At 34.1% G+C, this 15,526-nt stretch overlaps 1 protein-coding gene across 3 annotated transcripts in view; it reads right to left on the reverse strand.

The window, feature by feature from the left end:
- Positions 1-5,815: 5,815 nt before the first annotated feature.
- LOC124357041 (D-aminoacyl-tRNA deacylase 1-like) overlaps positions 5,816-15,526 on the reverse strand; it is a 28,975-nt gene continuing 19,264 nt past the window's right edge. For all 3 annotated transcript variants that reach the window (XM_046808433.1, XM_046808431.1, XM_046808432.1), the window contains 2 exons: positions 11,000-11,150; positions 5,816-5,948 (listed from right to left, as the gene is read on the reverse strand). In XM_046808433.1, coding sequence (XP_046664389.1) covers positions 5,866-5,948; positions 11,000-11,150 — 234 coding nt within the window. In that variant the 3' untranslated portion in view covers positions 5,816-5,865. The remainder of the gene's footprint in view (positions 5,949-10,999; positions 11,151-15,526) is intronic.

A 15,526-nucleotide genomic window follows, 5' to 3' on the forward strand; every position in this document is an offset into this window, starting at 1 on the left:
AGAAAGAATTGTGTTACGTCTTCAAAATAATAATATAACAACTTTAATTAATTGAATTAGCATTATCAGAGGAATAGAATGATGTTATAATAAATAAGATTGTAATAAAAATACAATATATCGTGAAACTGTACAGTATTAATTATTCCTAATAAACATCTTACAAACTTTTCTCCTTACTGTTATTGTCTTTTTCCATAAAACACATTATAGTACTTATTTCTTGTTGCAATCTAGTGAGGTTAAGGACAACTGCAGTGGATTACTATAAACCGTTACAATTATTCCTTGAAATATAAGTTTATTAACTAATGTACACTTAGAAATAAATAAAAAAGAATAGAATTAATTGTTTCTATATATTCTATAGAATTTGTATGTCTTCAGGAAGCATTATTATATTATAAACAATAAACACAACTAAGAACAAGATTACAAAAAAAATATTTCAGGTTGTCCTTAAATTATCCTATAAAGCTTCACCGTTTGGTTTGACAGGTTGAAATAAGTAAGAAATGTGAAGCAAATATGTCTGGCTGTTTTGTGTTTTAAGGACAGAAATAGCTTTCAACTGTATAAAGTTGAAACTTTGCAAAATGTGTAGTCTCAGACTTTTAAAGAATTTTTCTTGGAAGATTCAGAATGGAAGTATACAAGGTACCAAAATGGTGGCTATACAAAAGTTTATACAAATATCTAAAAATAGGATATTTTATACAAAATGTATAAGAATAGTGAAATATGGGTTATTTATAGATGAACTTTTTATATAAATTTTATTTCTGTACAGAAAATAATAACTGAAGGTTTTACTCTGACTTTCTTTGTTCTTCAAAGTCAAAGCCCCTTTGAAAAAACACATTTTAGCCTATTAAAGCAATAGAAACAGAAGTAATAGCAATTCTAACAAGAAATGTAATAGTCACATAATACATAGGTTTTGTTACCTTCTACTGCTCGAGTTGATAATAGTATGGTTTGGATTGCTACTGGGTAGTCAGAAGGTTACAAGAATGGTTACCAGCACTGAGAGACATTCTCCTCAAGTGTTGTAGACGTAGAGAATTTTTTCAACCTGTGATACTTGCCTCAATAACGCCTCTTTTTATACAATGTCTACGAGGTAGAATAAAAAGGTTTCTTGAATTATTAACTCTAGTAGAGGTCTCTGATAGAGAAATTATTCCTGAGGTTTGGAAGCAGTGCTAGGAAAACTGATTATTTAAAAACTTATCGCATAACCATATTGATATTTGGACACAGATAGTCCATAGCTCTGCAATCTGGTAGATATCACACTCAAAGTCAATGGCTAGAAACCAAGTTTAGAGAAAAATACTTCTAAGGTATATAACTATAATAAATTATATTTTCGAACTTATTAAGTGATTCCTTATTGTCTTTTTTCCTATTAGTAACGCATTTTTCGTAATGATGCGGTACTTAAAACTTCGCTTCTTCCTTGTATACCACTTTGAAATGAGGTTGCTTCTTCTTAGTGGATTGTAATTTTAAACTAACCACTTGGACCATTAATGAACTCGAGTTTTTTGACTCTCTTTCAATCACACCTAATTCAATGTCGTTCAGTAAAAACAAATGCCCAGATATTACAAACTAAAATTTGAGTTTTACTTGTAACTATGTTCTGAACAAGTTTTAACGTAAGAGCCATTTTGGTGTTTCTATTTTGCTCGGTACATTAATCAAAGTTCTCAGAACCTCTTTCTTCCCCCTCAGTTTCATCCCTTATGTACATGTTACCAGGGCTCCAATCTTCATCATCAGACATTATAACATTAATAAAAACATGACGTCATAAAGTATTAAAACTGATTTTAGTTCAAAATAGCCTAAAGTCAAATGTTATAGATTTTTAACCAAACGAAAACAAATAATATATCTTCTCTGCACTTGTAAACTACTGATCCTGGTGGGAAAATAATGAACAACTACGTTCACTACTGCACTAAAAATAAATAGTTTTACCTATCACTGTTACTACCAAATGGACAAAAATTGGACTTGTCTACTTTAACTCTGAGCCCTCCACATATAACACTGGCAGTGCCTGCGCATATCATATACAGACTAATATTTGCACACACTTAATAGAGCACAACCCTACCATGTGTATGAGACAGTGGCATAATTAGGACTTGGCTTTGAGGGGATAAATATGATCGAAGAACACACCACAATGGAGGTATGGAATAAATTTAAATAAATTGGATAGGTCTAATTAAAAGTAAAACATTTCAATCGTGTATTTCAAGTAAGTTGAATTGCTATTATACTATCTTTTTTATTTATAAGAGCTTTTTGGTAGGTTCTATTTTCCACATTCCCCTTTAAGTACACGACTGGTCTGAGATGCGTTTTCTATCAATTTTCTGTAAAGTCAATTATCACTGATAGTTTATAACTGTATTTTCTCTCAAATAATTATTGCTGTACGAATATTCTGCTGAAGGTTCTTCCAGGAACTTAACTTTATATTGTATGGTGTTCCATTCATCTTTGAGGCCTAAGTAGGGGTTATGAAATAAATTTAAATAAATTAGATAAGCCAAATTAAAAGTAAAACATTTCTTTCGTGTATTTCAAGTTAGTTGAATTCCTGTTATACTATCTTTTTTTATTTGAGCTTTTTGGTAGGTTCTATTTCCCTCATTCCCCCCTTAATTAAACCACTGGTGTGGGATTTGTTTTATATCAATGTTCTATAAAATCAATTATCAATGATTGTTTAGAACTATATTTTGTTTCAAATAATTGAGGCGTTCAGAGGCCAATCTGACTAACTCCATTTTTTTTTATTTTCGGGTTTTAACAGGGTTGGAATTGTCAACTGAATAATTTTCAGTGGGCAAAATGACTAACTCCACAGTTCAATGGTTTGCTGCTAGAATGCGCTATCTACTCTGCCAACTGAATATTTTACTGGTTGTTTCAGTAGCCAAAGTGATTAACTCCATGTCTCCATGACAGTTGTTGTTTATTGTTGAACTGCTTGTGTAAAAGGTTATGTTTGTGCAATATGAAGGTGTTTTACACCTTTACAATGTTTGTTTATGTTGTATGATTATATTATGAGCTTATTTCAATAAGGAAAAAGCCTACAATGAGTGAGCTCAGTAGTGAAAGTGACATTTTTGGTGACAACACGGACTCGGATCCAGACTTTATAGCAGGTTCAGATTTAGACAGTACTAAACTTAATAATACTTAATTTCGGTTAAGTCGAAGCCTAAAAAGTTCAAGTACAGACTCTAATGAGGTTCACCAGTCAAATGGTGGGTTAGGCGAGGAAATCAGTGAATCTGTATTTTTAAATGTTGAGGTTAGGCCTAGCCCTGTAGCTATTAGATGTTGTAAATGTAAAAGAAAACCTGATAGTTGGAAGAGGACAAAACACAATAAAAAGAGAATTTCTGGTAAAGAGTATAAAATTAGATCAGGGCATACAATCGCTGAAAAAGTCTTTAATGACAAACAGTGCAAGAAAATGCAATGACAAAATATCATCAGAGGACAGGGAAACTCTTTTCAAGTCATTTTACAGTTTAGGTAATCAGACCCAACAAAACATATTCATCCACGGTTGTGTGAAATCAAATAGTATTATCAGACGTCGACCTACCAATCAGTCAAGCCACCAAGAAGCCATAGTTTTTCGTTTTTTGTCAGAGTCAAGAACGTCGACATTCGGGTTTGTAAAACATACTTTAGACAAACCTTTCAAGTGTCTGATGGCCGAATTCATAATTGTTGTGTTAAGAATGAAATAAACTGTGTTGTAGATGGAAGAGGAAATTCAACTCCAGGAAATAAAGTTGACATTTCTGATGTTGTTAACCATATAAATTCATTCCCTGCTTACTGTAGCCACTATACAAGGTCACACAACCCCAATAGAAAATATTTACACCCTGACTTAACAATTAAAAAAATGTATGACTTGTATGTCTTGTGATGAAAACCAAAAAGCTCCGGTTAAAGAAAAAATGTATTATCATGTATTTTCAACTAATTTCAATCTGCATTTTAAACCACCACTTAAAGACACTTGTCAAGTGTGTGATTGTTTTAAAAATAGACTTACACTAGCAAATGAAGATGAAAGGAAATTAATAGAAATTGAGAAGGAGCTACATCTAAGAAAGGCAGAACAGGCAAGAGACAGTTTAAAGGAAGACCAGGGTAAATGTTCGGATGACTATTATGTGTTAACTTTCGATCTCCAGAAAGCTTTGGCTTTCCCAAAACTGTCTACATCTGTAGCATACTATAAAAGAAATATGTATGTTTGTGACTTTGGTGTTCCCGTTTTTAATAATAAGAAAGCCTACATGTATGTATGGCCTGAAACCGAAGGTTCTAGGGGTTCTCAGGAAATAAGTTCTTGCCTTACAAAACACCTGACTATCCATGGCAATAATGCAAACATATTGTCATGTACTCAGACTCATGTGGCGGTCACAATCGCAACATCAAAGTTGTTTTATCTCTTATGAAATACCTGCAAAATCAGCGTGGAAACACTGAAACTATTGACTTGAAGTTCCTTGTACCAGGTCATAGTTACCTCCCAAACGACTCAGATTTTTCTTTTATTGAAAAGAGCAAAAACTAGTAGCAACATCTATTCACCGAGAGATTTGTATGATATTATTCTTAGTTGCAGGAAAACGAACAAATATTTGCTCACTGAAATGAACCATGAAGACTTCTATTCAACAGAGACTTTAGAAAAATCTATCACGAACAGGAAAAAAAATGTTGAAGGTGAACCAGTGAACTGGCTGAAAATTAGATGGATTAGAATTGAGAAGACCGAACCATTTGCTGTAAAGTATAAAGTTACTTTCTCACCAGACATGCCATTTGGAAAAATAAACATCCGAAAGAAAGAACATGGACGTCCCTTGGAAAACCTAGCCAATGTGCCACAAGATCTTGTTTATCACACATCAAGACCGATCACCATGGCAAAAAAGAAGGACATGATGGACCTATTGAAGTTAATACCTCCAGTTCATCACAACTATTATAAAAACTTAAAAACTGAAAGAGGTGTCCTGGAAAATGAACCTGGAAGTGATGATGACTGCATTACCTACTCAGACTAATGATAAAGAACCTAAATGTTATCTGTATTTAGGCTTAGGACTTATTTTTTCCTAGTTTCCAAACTCAGCCTACTATCTTTTGTTATCTATAGTAACACTGATTACTTTTTTATTTAACACATATTTGTTTGCTTTGTATTTGTTTAATAAAGTAACTTGTATACAAACCACTCAGAATTTTTGTCAACACCTTTCAGTTGGCAATGTGATTAACTCCATATCAAATGGTATTTTTTAATTTTTTTAAAGATATATATTTTTTTCTTTTTTTTTTAATTAAGTGTTAAAAGGCTTCCCTTTACAGTAAAAAGTGAATGAGTTTACTTAAAATGTGCTAAAACCATAGCAGAGTTTTTTTATTCTAAAGTAACTTTAACTGTTAGTTACGAAAATTTCTGTTTTATGGAGTTAGTCAGATTGACCTCTGAACGCCTCAATTATTTCTGTACGAAAATATTAATTAAGATTTCTTCTAACATAATAAACTGCAACTGTCGTCTGAAATGAAAAAGTTTATGGAATTGTAAACTACAGGCATATTCCACTGAAAGTAAAATTCTTCCAGGAACTTTTAACTATCTAGTATGGTGTCCCATCCTTCTTTGAGGCCTAAGCAGGCAAAAACACATGTGTAATTTAGATATACAAAAACTGGTATGAGGAGAAGTAATACACTGACAAAATAATACTACAAATATTGTATTATTCAGTGAACAATGGCCAGACAAAAATATTAGTTAATGGGTGTCTCCAGATAAACTGTGATCCCGTTGGTAAGGTGGACGTCTACTAAATGAGGACCAAGGAATTTACTCTCTGAAACAAGCAAAATAATATGGTACAATGATAGATATTGTACATAACATTACTACATTCTGTATATAGGTTTACATATTTTTGTTACATTAATGTATGAAGTTATTATTTCACTTATGCATAATAGGCTACACTACAAAGAAATAATAACTCATATTACTAGGAACATAATGTGAAGTAAAAAGTTAATTAGCATTTTTTGTACAAAAACAGTTTTGCATTAGACCACATTATTAATTATTCTTTTAATCTACATACTAATGGGTTCACTTAAGACTAAAAACTAACTAAACAACTAAAAATAAGATTTTATAGATTTAAAATAACCTTAAATTATGTAGGCTTGACTACAAAGGGTGCTAATATGTCTGACATCTAGATTCTGAATGCATTTTTTACATTCAACAATGAAAGGGTTGGAAAGGAAGATCCCTCTAGTGATGCTTTAAGATCAAAAACTCTGGTGTTGAAACTATGGAAAAATGTTTATGTGGGATCTTTAGTGTGAAATGTGTGTTATGGCTGACCACTAAGGTAGACAAAATAAGCCAACTTCATCCAATCAAATACATGACTGCCTTAAAAGTTGTGTAGTAAGTCTAGCATACAAGCATAAAATAGTTAAGTAAGACAATATCTTTAGATTGCTCATCAAACGGCTCAAAAACTAAAAGTATGTTTGAAAGCAAAATGAATGTAATTTATTTCATGTAGATATACTCATATTTGAACCGCTAACTGCAGAAAGGCATCAAGTCCAAATTAACCAACTTTTCAGGAGCGACAAAAAACCTTATAAATCCATATGTACATACATATATTTAAATATTTATTTTTTATTCTATATGACTGACCTTTTAAAGATCATATTTTGAAATTGAGTCAATCAAATATTTTTAAAGAGCTGATTATTAATTTTTTTTTACATAGGACATGTTTCCTTTCTGCGGTAAACTATTTTACAATTTTACAAATCATGGGGAAAAATCATTATACAAATCATTTGTTAGATACATTTATTTTAATGATAAAAAATATCTTATATCTAGGAAACACGTTGTATAACAAAGAAAATATTTTTACACACTACAATATTTAAGTCATCGTCAGCGGTTGATGTGGTAGGCCATGACAGGATTTGGTCCCAAAAAGTCAAATTTTTCTTCTGGAATGTATTTTTTTGTTTTTTTCAGATCTTCCATTTTTTTAATGTTGATCGGAAGTACCGTAGCATAGGCTTTTTTTGTTGGAGCCCTGATCGGCATCTCTGCATTCCTCAATCTGAAGGAATCCGTTGCCAAGCCGGTAATGTTCATGTCACACTGCACCGTGTGAGGCGTCTCAGATGAAAAAAGACATTACCCTGTATTTTGATATTGAAAATGTTATTTTTTGTCTTTTCGGTACATCTCTACCATAGGAATCGTCACTTAAGCTGGTCTTTTTGTAAAACTCTGGCCACCATGCAGTGAAGTCAATAAAATCGTCAAAGTTCATTTTGATGACAGAGAATTTACCAGCGATTTTCGATGAACCAAGAATAAGAGCTTCGACATCAGCTAAATCATAGTATCTTTCTTCTCTTCCCAATTTTCTTCTTACTATCCCAAAATCTCTATCATTCGGCATAAACGAGTGGCCTCGACTGGAATAAACACTAGTTTTACTTCATCAAAAACCGTTTTATTTCACATAAATACATCATCATTCTTACCAGGGTGTGGTTTTTGTTCTGTCCTGAACAGTTGTCCCCAAACAAATAAAGTTTTTTTTTACATCATTATCAATTTTGTGTTTGATGTACCAGTCCAATATTGTACAAACTTCGTTAGCTCCCTTACCTCCATTACCCTCGTGATAGATTAACAGTTGTACATTCACCTGTTGAAAGATTATGCACACCAAAGACGTTAACAGTGAGCTGCGGAAGTAATAGGTGTCTTGTACAGGAATGCAAGGTAGAGATACGTTAGCCATAAAATCAATACAGATCCCAACACTAGTCAACTCATTTTTGCACTTTTCCGTTGTTTCTTCTTGCAACGAGGCATAAAATTTTTTAGCTCTACGTTTTGTGTACCATTAATCGGCGACAGCTACTCGCTTGGCATTCTCGTTTAAAAAAAGGACTTTTTATTTTCAAGGTTAGTTCCTCGCAAGTTACACAAGCATCTTTAACTGGTCGGTCAAAACCAATGTCAGGGTAGTTTTCATTAAAATAAGTCCAAAAGAACTTGTATGAGAGCCTTTTTTCACTTCCCCAAAGTTGTTGTAAGAAAGTTTTGGTTTTTTTTTTATGAAACATATCATACATAATTTTCAAATTAAGTTTGCTGAGAAGTACTGTTTATCTTTGCCTGTATAGTGATGGGTTTTTGTTGGGAATGATTCAACATGGGCCCTTAATCGAGTCAGGACAGACCCGGGTATTGCATTTCCTGAAACGTTCTTTCCTCTGTTGTCAGTTGGGATTTCATTTACTTGCAACAAATGAGATAAACGGTTAACACTGTTTTAGGAGTGTATCCATAAGTTGTCATAAATCCATTTTTACATACCTTGGTGCGTTTGCCTTTGTGTAGAATGGAATAGCTTACACTAAAAGCTTTCGGCTTTTCAGATGATGACCCAGGCCTGGATCTTTCTCTTTCAACAGGACTAACTTCCATTAGAGATTGGATGAAAAATGTCCTGTTCTACTTTGGTTGTCATATTATGTAGTTTTGAAAATATTTCTATCATATCTCCCTCCGAAAAGCTTTGAAGGCAGTTGGACTTGCAGCTGAAACAATAACAGGCTTAATAACAAGAGTATAATATTATGATGAATGTGTCAAAAATATAATAGGCCTAGGTTCTACCATATTTTGAGGTTATGTTACCGTCGGGCCAATTTGATGTAATGATTAGGTTATCGTTCAAGACCACTAGGCTAATTTAAAATAAAATAAAACTAGAAGTGAAGAGATGTAATCAACCAAACATTGTATGCAAAAATAAACTATTGAACAAAAACTATATTTACCTGCAAACATTGGAGCCTGGATTTTTTGCAGGTTACAGTTTTGCCTTTCCAGTTTACATGCTCTTTGCCCTCTACCTTAGACTTTTTAATCACATTTCTTCTGTACTTTTCTTCATTCTTTACACCCTTCCTTCTTTTATTCGACTGTCCTTCTTCTTTCTGAACTACTCATTTTATTTCAATGATGAGGCATTAAGTAATCAGTGAGACCGCACTAAATAATGTTATGAATAAAACAAAGCACTATGATCGTTGTTTGACGCGACTCAAGCTGACTGAACGTTAGTTATCGCGTCTGCCACACGCGAGCGCTGACAGCCAGCTGGTTACTGCAGAAGGGGAACAAGTCCAGGACTATTCCCTTTCTGCAGTAAATAGGTTATTCGAGACGTCGCCATTGCAATAGCAATGCGCGGACATGTTTCCTTTCTGCTGTAAACGACGAGTCTTAAACCTAACAACAACTTTGAAGGAAAAACGGAAAACCCCGTTAATTTGGACTTGATGCCTTTCTGCAGTTAGCGGTTCATTTATATCTTTGAGTAGCTGTTTATTTCTTACTTTCATTTTTCATCTTGTCCATTGTTTCTCTTATAAAGTTATGTTATGAATCATATTATAATGAAGTGACTTGTATCGTCTGGTTTGTGTAATTTAGGTCATTTTCCATTGAGACTTGTAATACAATGAAGGAAATGGGAATTTAATCAATTCAATGGACACAATTGAAGAAGCTTCCACCCAGTGTCAACACTGATCATGAAAACTTCCGAACTTGCATATTTAAGATGACAAGGTTGATGCTGATATTAGGACAGACACACCTTCCCATTTTCTTCCAGCGTGGAAGGTAGAAATATTAGAGAAGGTAGCTCAAGATAGTATTGGTCAACTTGTGCCATTACATAATCTGCCCAAAGACAAACTGTAGTTATCAGACCTTAGAAAAAGTGTTCTGCATCTATAGAGAAAGCACTGAAGATCAAGACATGAGAGGGCAGATAATGATATACCAGCATAAGCATTCTGAAGTAGAAATCGGTGCAGCTCTAAACAGGTACCATCTTAAAGTAAACATTCAATGAGGTCAGACTGCCTGGATCAGTAGGTGACCTCTACATGTCAGAGTAATGGAATGGTATGTATGCTCTGACTGTGCATAATATATCTCCAAACAAAAATAATCTTTTAAAGTTATAAAAATACCTAAAAGCATAAATTTCCTTTTAACTTGATCACAACACTTTCACTGTGGTAAAAGATCCCTATTTTGTACCCAATTTGCGGCAAAATTCAAACTCACAATTTTCGTTTAGTTGGTGCTGTGTTAGTTCATTATGCTATTAAATCATCATGTTGGATGATATTATGTTCTTACGCATAAGTTCATAACGTTGTGGCATAATGACAGTAATGGGACTGTCCAGACAGTTGCCGCCATTTTTGGCAAAGGCATTTTTAAAAGTAGAAAATAACATCATAATACAGTAACTTATTAGTAGTGGTTAGTGATATCCGAAATGGCCAGATATGCTTCAAGTGTCCTTCATTTTCACATGGTTCTGTTTCTAAAAAACTAACTAACCAGACAGTGGTCCTGCATAGAGCATATAGCAGCACGGCACAGTATAGCGTTGTTGGGTGTTTATTTTACACAAATATCATAGAGAAATATTATTTAAATAATTATAATATGATAAATAATATAAATTCTTTTACAAAGAACATTGTAAAGGTTTCTATATTTATATGTTTCACTGACACTGTCAGGCATTTGCAGGCCGAACTGAGGTAGCAGAAAGTAAGCATACTTCATACAGAAAAAATTTGAAAAGTTTCATAGATTTGAGGCAAGATTCCATTATGTGAGAGGTGCACTACAGTGTTGGTAGCGCAACTGTCCAGACAGTCCCATACAGTTTTGGTGAGGAACACGCTAACGTAATGTCTGACCAGTGGCCTGTAGTGAACGTGTTAACTATACAACTATTCTTTAGCAACATACTAGGCACAATTAGTTAATTACGTTTGATTTTATCTTCGTGGTATTTGTGTCCCAAAGAATTGATGACATATTGATACAAGCGATGGCCCTTCTCAACATCCATGGCATCACCAAAACTAGGAGTGCCACCCTTGAGGGTGTTAACCAAGGATATCTCAGCCAGACAAGTCACCTGTAAAACATCAATAGTCGATCATTACATTTATCAATTACAATTATAGTCCATGTTCAGGAACTAAATTATTCTGGGTATAGAATGATATTTTATTCAGATTTGGTGATTTAACTTTTATTATTTAAACATTATAAAAACTTGATCATTTCTTTAATTATATTTAATTGCTTTCTGTGGTCTTTTAAAAATGAGTGAAATATTTTTGATAACAAGAGGAAAATATAAACAAAATTGTACATTCATTCAATATGATTGACCTTCACCATAGCGTAGAGGCCAGTAAAGTTGTGGCTCTCTAACCAAGAGATTACAGTTTCTATTTCCAGGAAGGTCAATACAAATTCGCAAATGGGTTTGGATTGTTTTTCTGTTAAAAGTTTTGGTGTGACTAATCTTAATGTCACTGGTGTATCATTATTGAAAAATGTTAATTGGAATGAATAATGTTAAAACCATTTGCATGATAATCGTTATGTTTGTTGTGCACGAAATATCTAAATTGGATCTATGGTAAAGGATCCATGAAAGGTTTTAGATACAAACCTTAGTATTTTCAATGCAACTAAAGAGACAGTCAACACAGTGAAGAATGTGACAACACTTAATAAAATCTAGTATGTTGTATATAATTATTCTCATTTTTGTCAAATCAATTTCTTTTATTTGTCATTTATGTAATATAATAATGAATATTTAACAGAATTGAACTAAACATTCACATTCATTATTTAATGTTTCGCTTCACATATTCAGGGGCTGAAGGTGATCCCAAATTTCAGTATGTTATTTATTTTGAAATATTTTCTAACTAGTGCAAGAAACCTACACAACTTTGTTGGCGTCTTGAAACAAAACATATAAAAAAGTACAATATACTAAAGTGAAAAAAATATGATACTTTCTTTTTTTACAATTAATTTCCTTCAATATTTTATTACTGTGTAAGTAGTTAGTTAATATTTAAATATAAGAAGCTGTTTTTATTATAATGATAATTTTACAATTCGAGTACTCCTATCAGTAAATGTATTAAATAAAACTTTTTGTAAGTAAGAATTTTTGTTTTGTACAGAATAAACTTTTTTAAACTTTATGGTTATTTGCCAAATAGTTTCTTTTCTATTCAATCAATGTATTTAAACTGTTAACTGCATTTTCAAGAAATTAGATTTCCTGTATTTGTTATAACTGGCCCCAACTACTTCTAAAGGGAATGCAAATCAATAAATAAATATATTTTTGCATATTGTGTGATTATAATAAAGACAATATACAACCAAATAATGATATAAAAAGTGTATTGGATAGGGCAACACATTATATTCATAAAACAATTAACTATAACATTTTATATTTTTAACACATTTTACACATATTCTTACATCTGGTTATATGTTGGCACTGAAAGGGTTAAAGTCAGTGGTTAATTTCAGTGGGAACGCAAGGGAACGGCGTTCCCTTACCTCCCAAGAGTGCCGGAACGCAAGGGAACGCTTTTAAAACTACGAGTACAAGTTTTAGTTAAAAAAATTGTAGGTAGGATCAATATTATGCTATGCTTTGTTTTGCGAGTGACTCGTAAGCAGATAGTAAGCGCCCGTACAAGCAGTTGTGAGCTGTGCTGTGATGAGTCTTGCACGGAATCAGGCAGGAGGAAGGTGACGGGCGAGTCATCCTTTGTTCACGCATGCGCGGCTGCGCCTCTCAATAACAAAGCAATACCCACCCCCACCACCCCCTTCCTTTCCCCCTCCATTCCTTCACCGCGCCACCGCCCCAGTGATCACAAGTGTGTTGACTAGTTGACTTGACCTTGGTGTGTTTTCGCGTTTAAGTTACAAGTTGCATCGCATTCCCATCACGCTTAAGTTCGTTTTTGAGGTGCAGGTCGTTGATTGTGTTCGTGTTTTATGCTTATTAGTGCTGGTGCAGCTAAATAGTTTCCTAATTGACTATGACTACCAGAAAAATTGTTGATTTCTTTAAACCTAACCCTAAGAAACAAAAAGGTTATGCGAATAATGAGAACTGCAGTTCGGAAGCATTGACTACAACTTCAATTGTTTGATCAAGATAAAAAAGAAGACGCAATCGGGATCAATGAGGATAATTGCGATTACCATTCCCCTTCGACTTCCTCGTCGGTCAAAATAGTAATCCAGGTTGGTGGGTTTGGGATCTGTGATGCAGACGAAAGCTAAGGTTAGTAATGAAAATAATGATTTTGTTAATAGGGGTGAACAGCCAGTTTGTTGGTCTGAAGAACAAATTGTTGAATTTAAAGCTAAAAATCCATGGTTAATTGTGAACAGAGAACTAGGTTGCAACGTTTTGCCGTAGTGTGAGTACTCTAGGTGCAGAGAAAACGAAGGGCCTAAAGATTAGCGAAGAGTGGGTTTTAGGAACTGTTTACCGCTTATGGAAACAATAAAAAAGACCAGCAATCCTCTCTTAGGAAAAAGATATTTTTACACCGTGGGTCTCGAGCTCATTCTTTAGCTGAAAAAATACTCATTGAAGCTAAGAAAGATACAATGAAAAAAGCTGTTGCTTCTATGCATAAAGAGCAGCAGATTGTAACTGAGCGCATTTTCCGCACGGCTTATAAGCAAGCTAAACTAAATAGGCCATTTTTGAGTTTGAAACTGAAAATTGATCTTCAAATAATGAATGGCTTAGATATGGGGCGAATCCTACATTCACTAAAATGTTGCTTGCTCCAATATAATTCATCATATTTCTGATGAAATGAAATCAGACTTGATAAATGGCCTAATCAAGTCAGACTCTAAATTTTCCCTGCTTTTGGATGAAGCACACTTCAGTACAACAAAAATGCTTTGGTGGTTTTATCAGAACTGTTCTAAAGGGAATGCAAAACCCTATGACAGTGTTCTTAACACTTTTTGAGCTAATAGCACCACATCAGCTGGTATATTACAAGGACTGTTAAATCAGTTACAAGCATTAGGTCTAAGCTTTGATTCATGAAAGACTCATATATATGATTGCTCTAACGTGATGGTGCTTCAGTGCTACTAGGCAAGAAATCTGGCCTTGCTATACAGCTTACTGAAACGTTCCCCAAACTTGTTCATTTGGCATTGTTTGAAACATCGTTTAGGAGCTTGTCGTGCACGATTCCATAGTAAGAAGTAGCTGAAATCAATCATTTTAGGATATTCATGGATAAAAATTAGAAACATGTTTAGTTGTTCACCGAAAAACAGCAGGGAGTTGGCAGAAGTTGCTAAAGGACTAGAGGAGCAAATGTTGAAAATCGGGTCCGTTGTTTATAGATACTCGTTGGGTTAGCCTCCAGCTTAATGGCGGTGAAAGCAGTTTGGACAGATTTTTAAAGCTTTGTACAATCATTTCATTGAAGCATCTGAAGACAAACAAAGGGACTCGAAGCAACGTTCAACTTACAAAAGGGGCTTTTGTAGTACATTTATCTCTACAACTTTTTGTACACAACCTGGCATTGATGTTCGATGCTCTAGAAGAGTTATCGGATTTGTCCTTACAGCTTCAAAAATCAAGCCTCAACCTTATCCAAGCCCACAGTGATGTAACACTGTTAATCAAAGTGTTTGAAAAACCGAGTTGAAAACATGGGGTAGACGTTCAGTGGAAGCTAAAAATTGCTATTGACGATTTGATGTTTCAAGATGTTAAACTTTGGAGTAAGATCCAAGATACCCAGTATTTCCAGAAAAACAGTTCTATCGGAGCCTCGCTAACAACTTGACTTCAAGGTTGCTATCATCATCTTCAAACGCGGCTGAACACACTACACCAAAATCATGAATGACATCAAAGTGATCCACCCCATGTATTGGCCAAAAGACTTATCCATCACCTACGGAGAATGTGAGATCCAGCGGAATCTGCGATAGATTTAAGATTAGCAGCTCTCAGGATATAATTAGAGACTTCAGACACTTCAAGCAGGGGACTGAAGCCTATGTTAAGTGGAGAAGAAACCTACTATTCTAGAGCAACCGCCATCGTTTAAGAAACTGATTTCCATTATAAATAGTATTGCAGTGGAAGTGAATGTGAACGTGGGTTTTTCTGCAATGAAATCTAATTATCTCTTCTTCTTAGATCTTCACTCTACATTAGCAGTTTGCGGATTTATTGCGGATCAGGCTCCTAGGATCTCCTGTGGCTAGATACAAGAGCGACGACGTCAAACCTGGCTGGAGAAGGACACCAATTCTGCATTTGACACCAAGTCAAAACAATGAGGGCAGAAAACTCCATCCATGAGGAAAGACAGCATTGCATTGTGGGAACTTTTTTCCATAATCTGTTTTTTAAATATCTTTTAGAATTTCAGAACATTAAGTTTTCATTAAAATAACTAG

Source organism: Homalodisca vitripennis, chromosome 3 (assembly GCF_021130785.1).
Source record: "Homalodisca vitripennis isolate AUS2020 chromosome 3, UT_GWSS_2.1, whole genome shotgun sequence".
NCBI classification, from domain to species: domain Eukaryota; kingdom Metazoa; phylum Arthropoda; class Insecta; order Hemiptera; family Cicadellidae; genus Homalodisca; species Homalodisca vitripennis.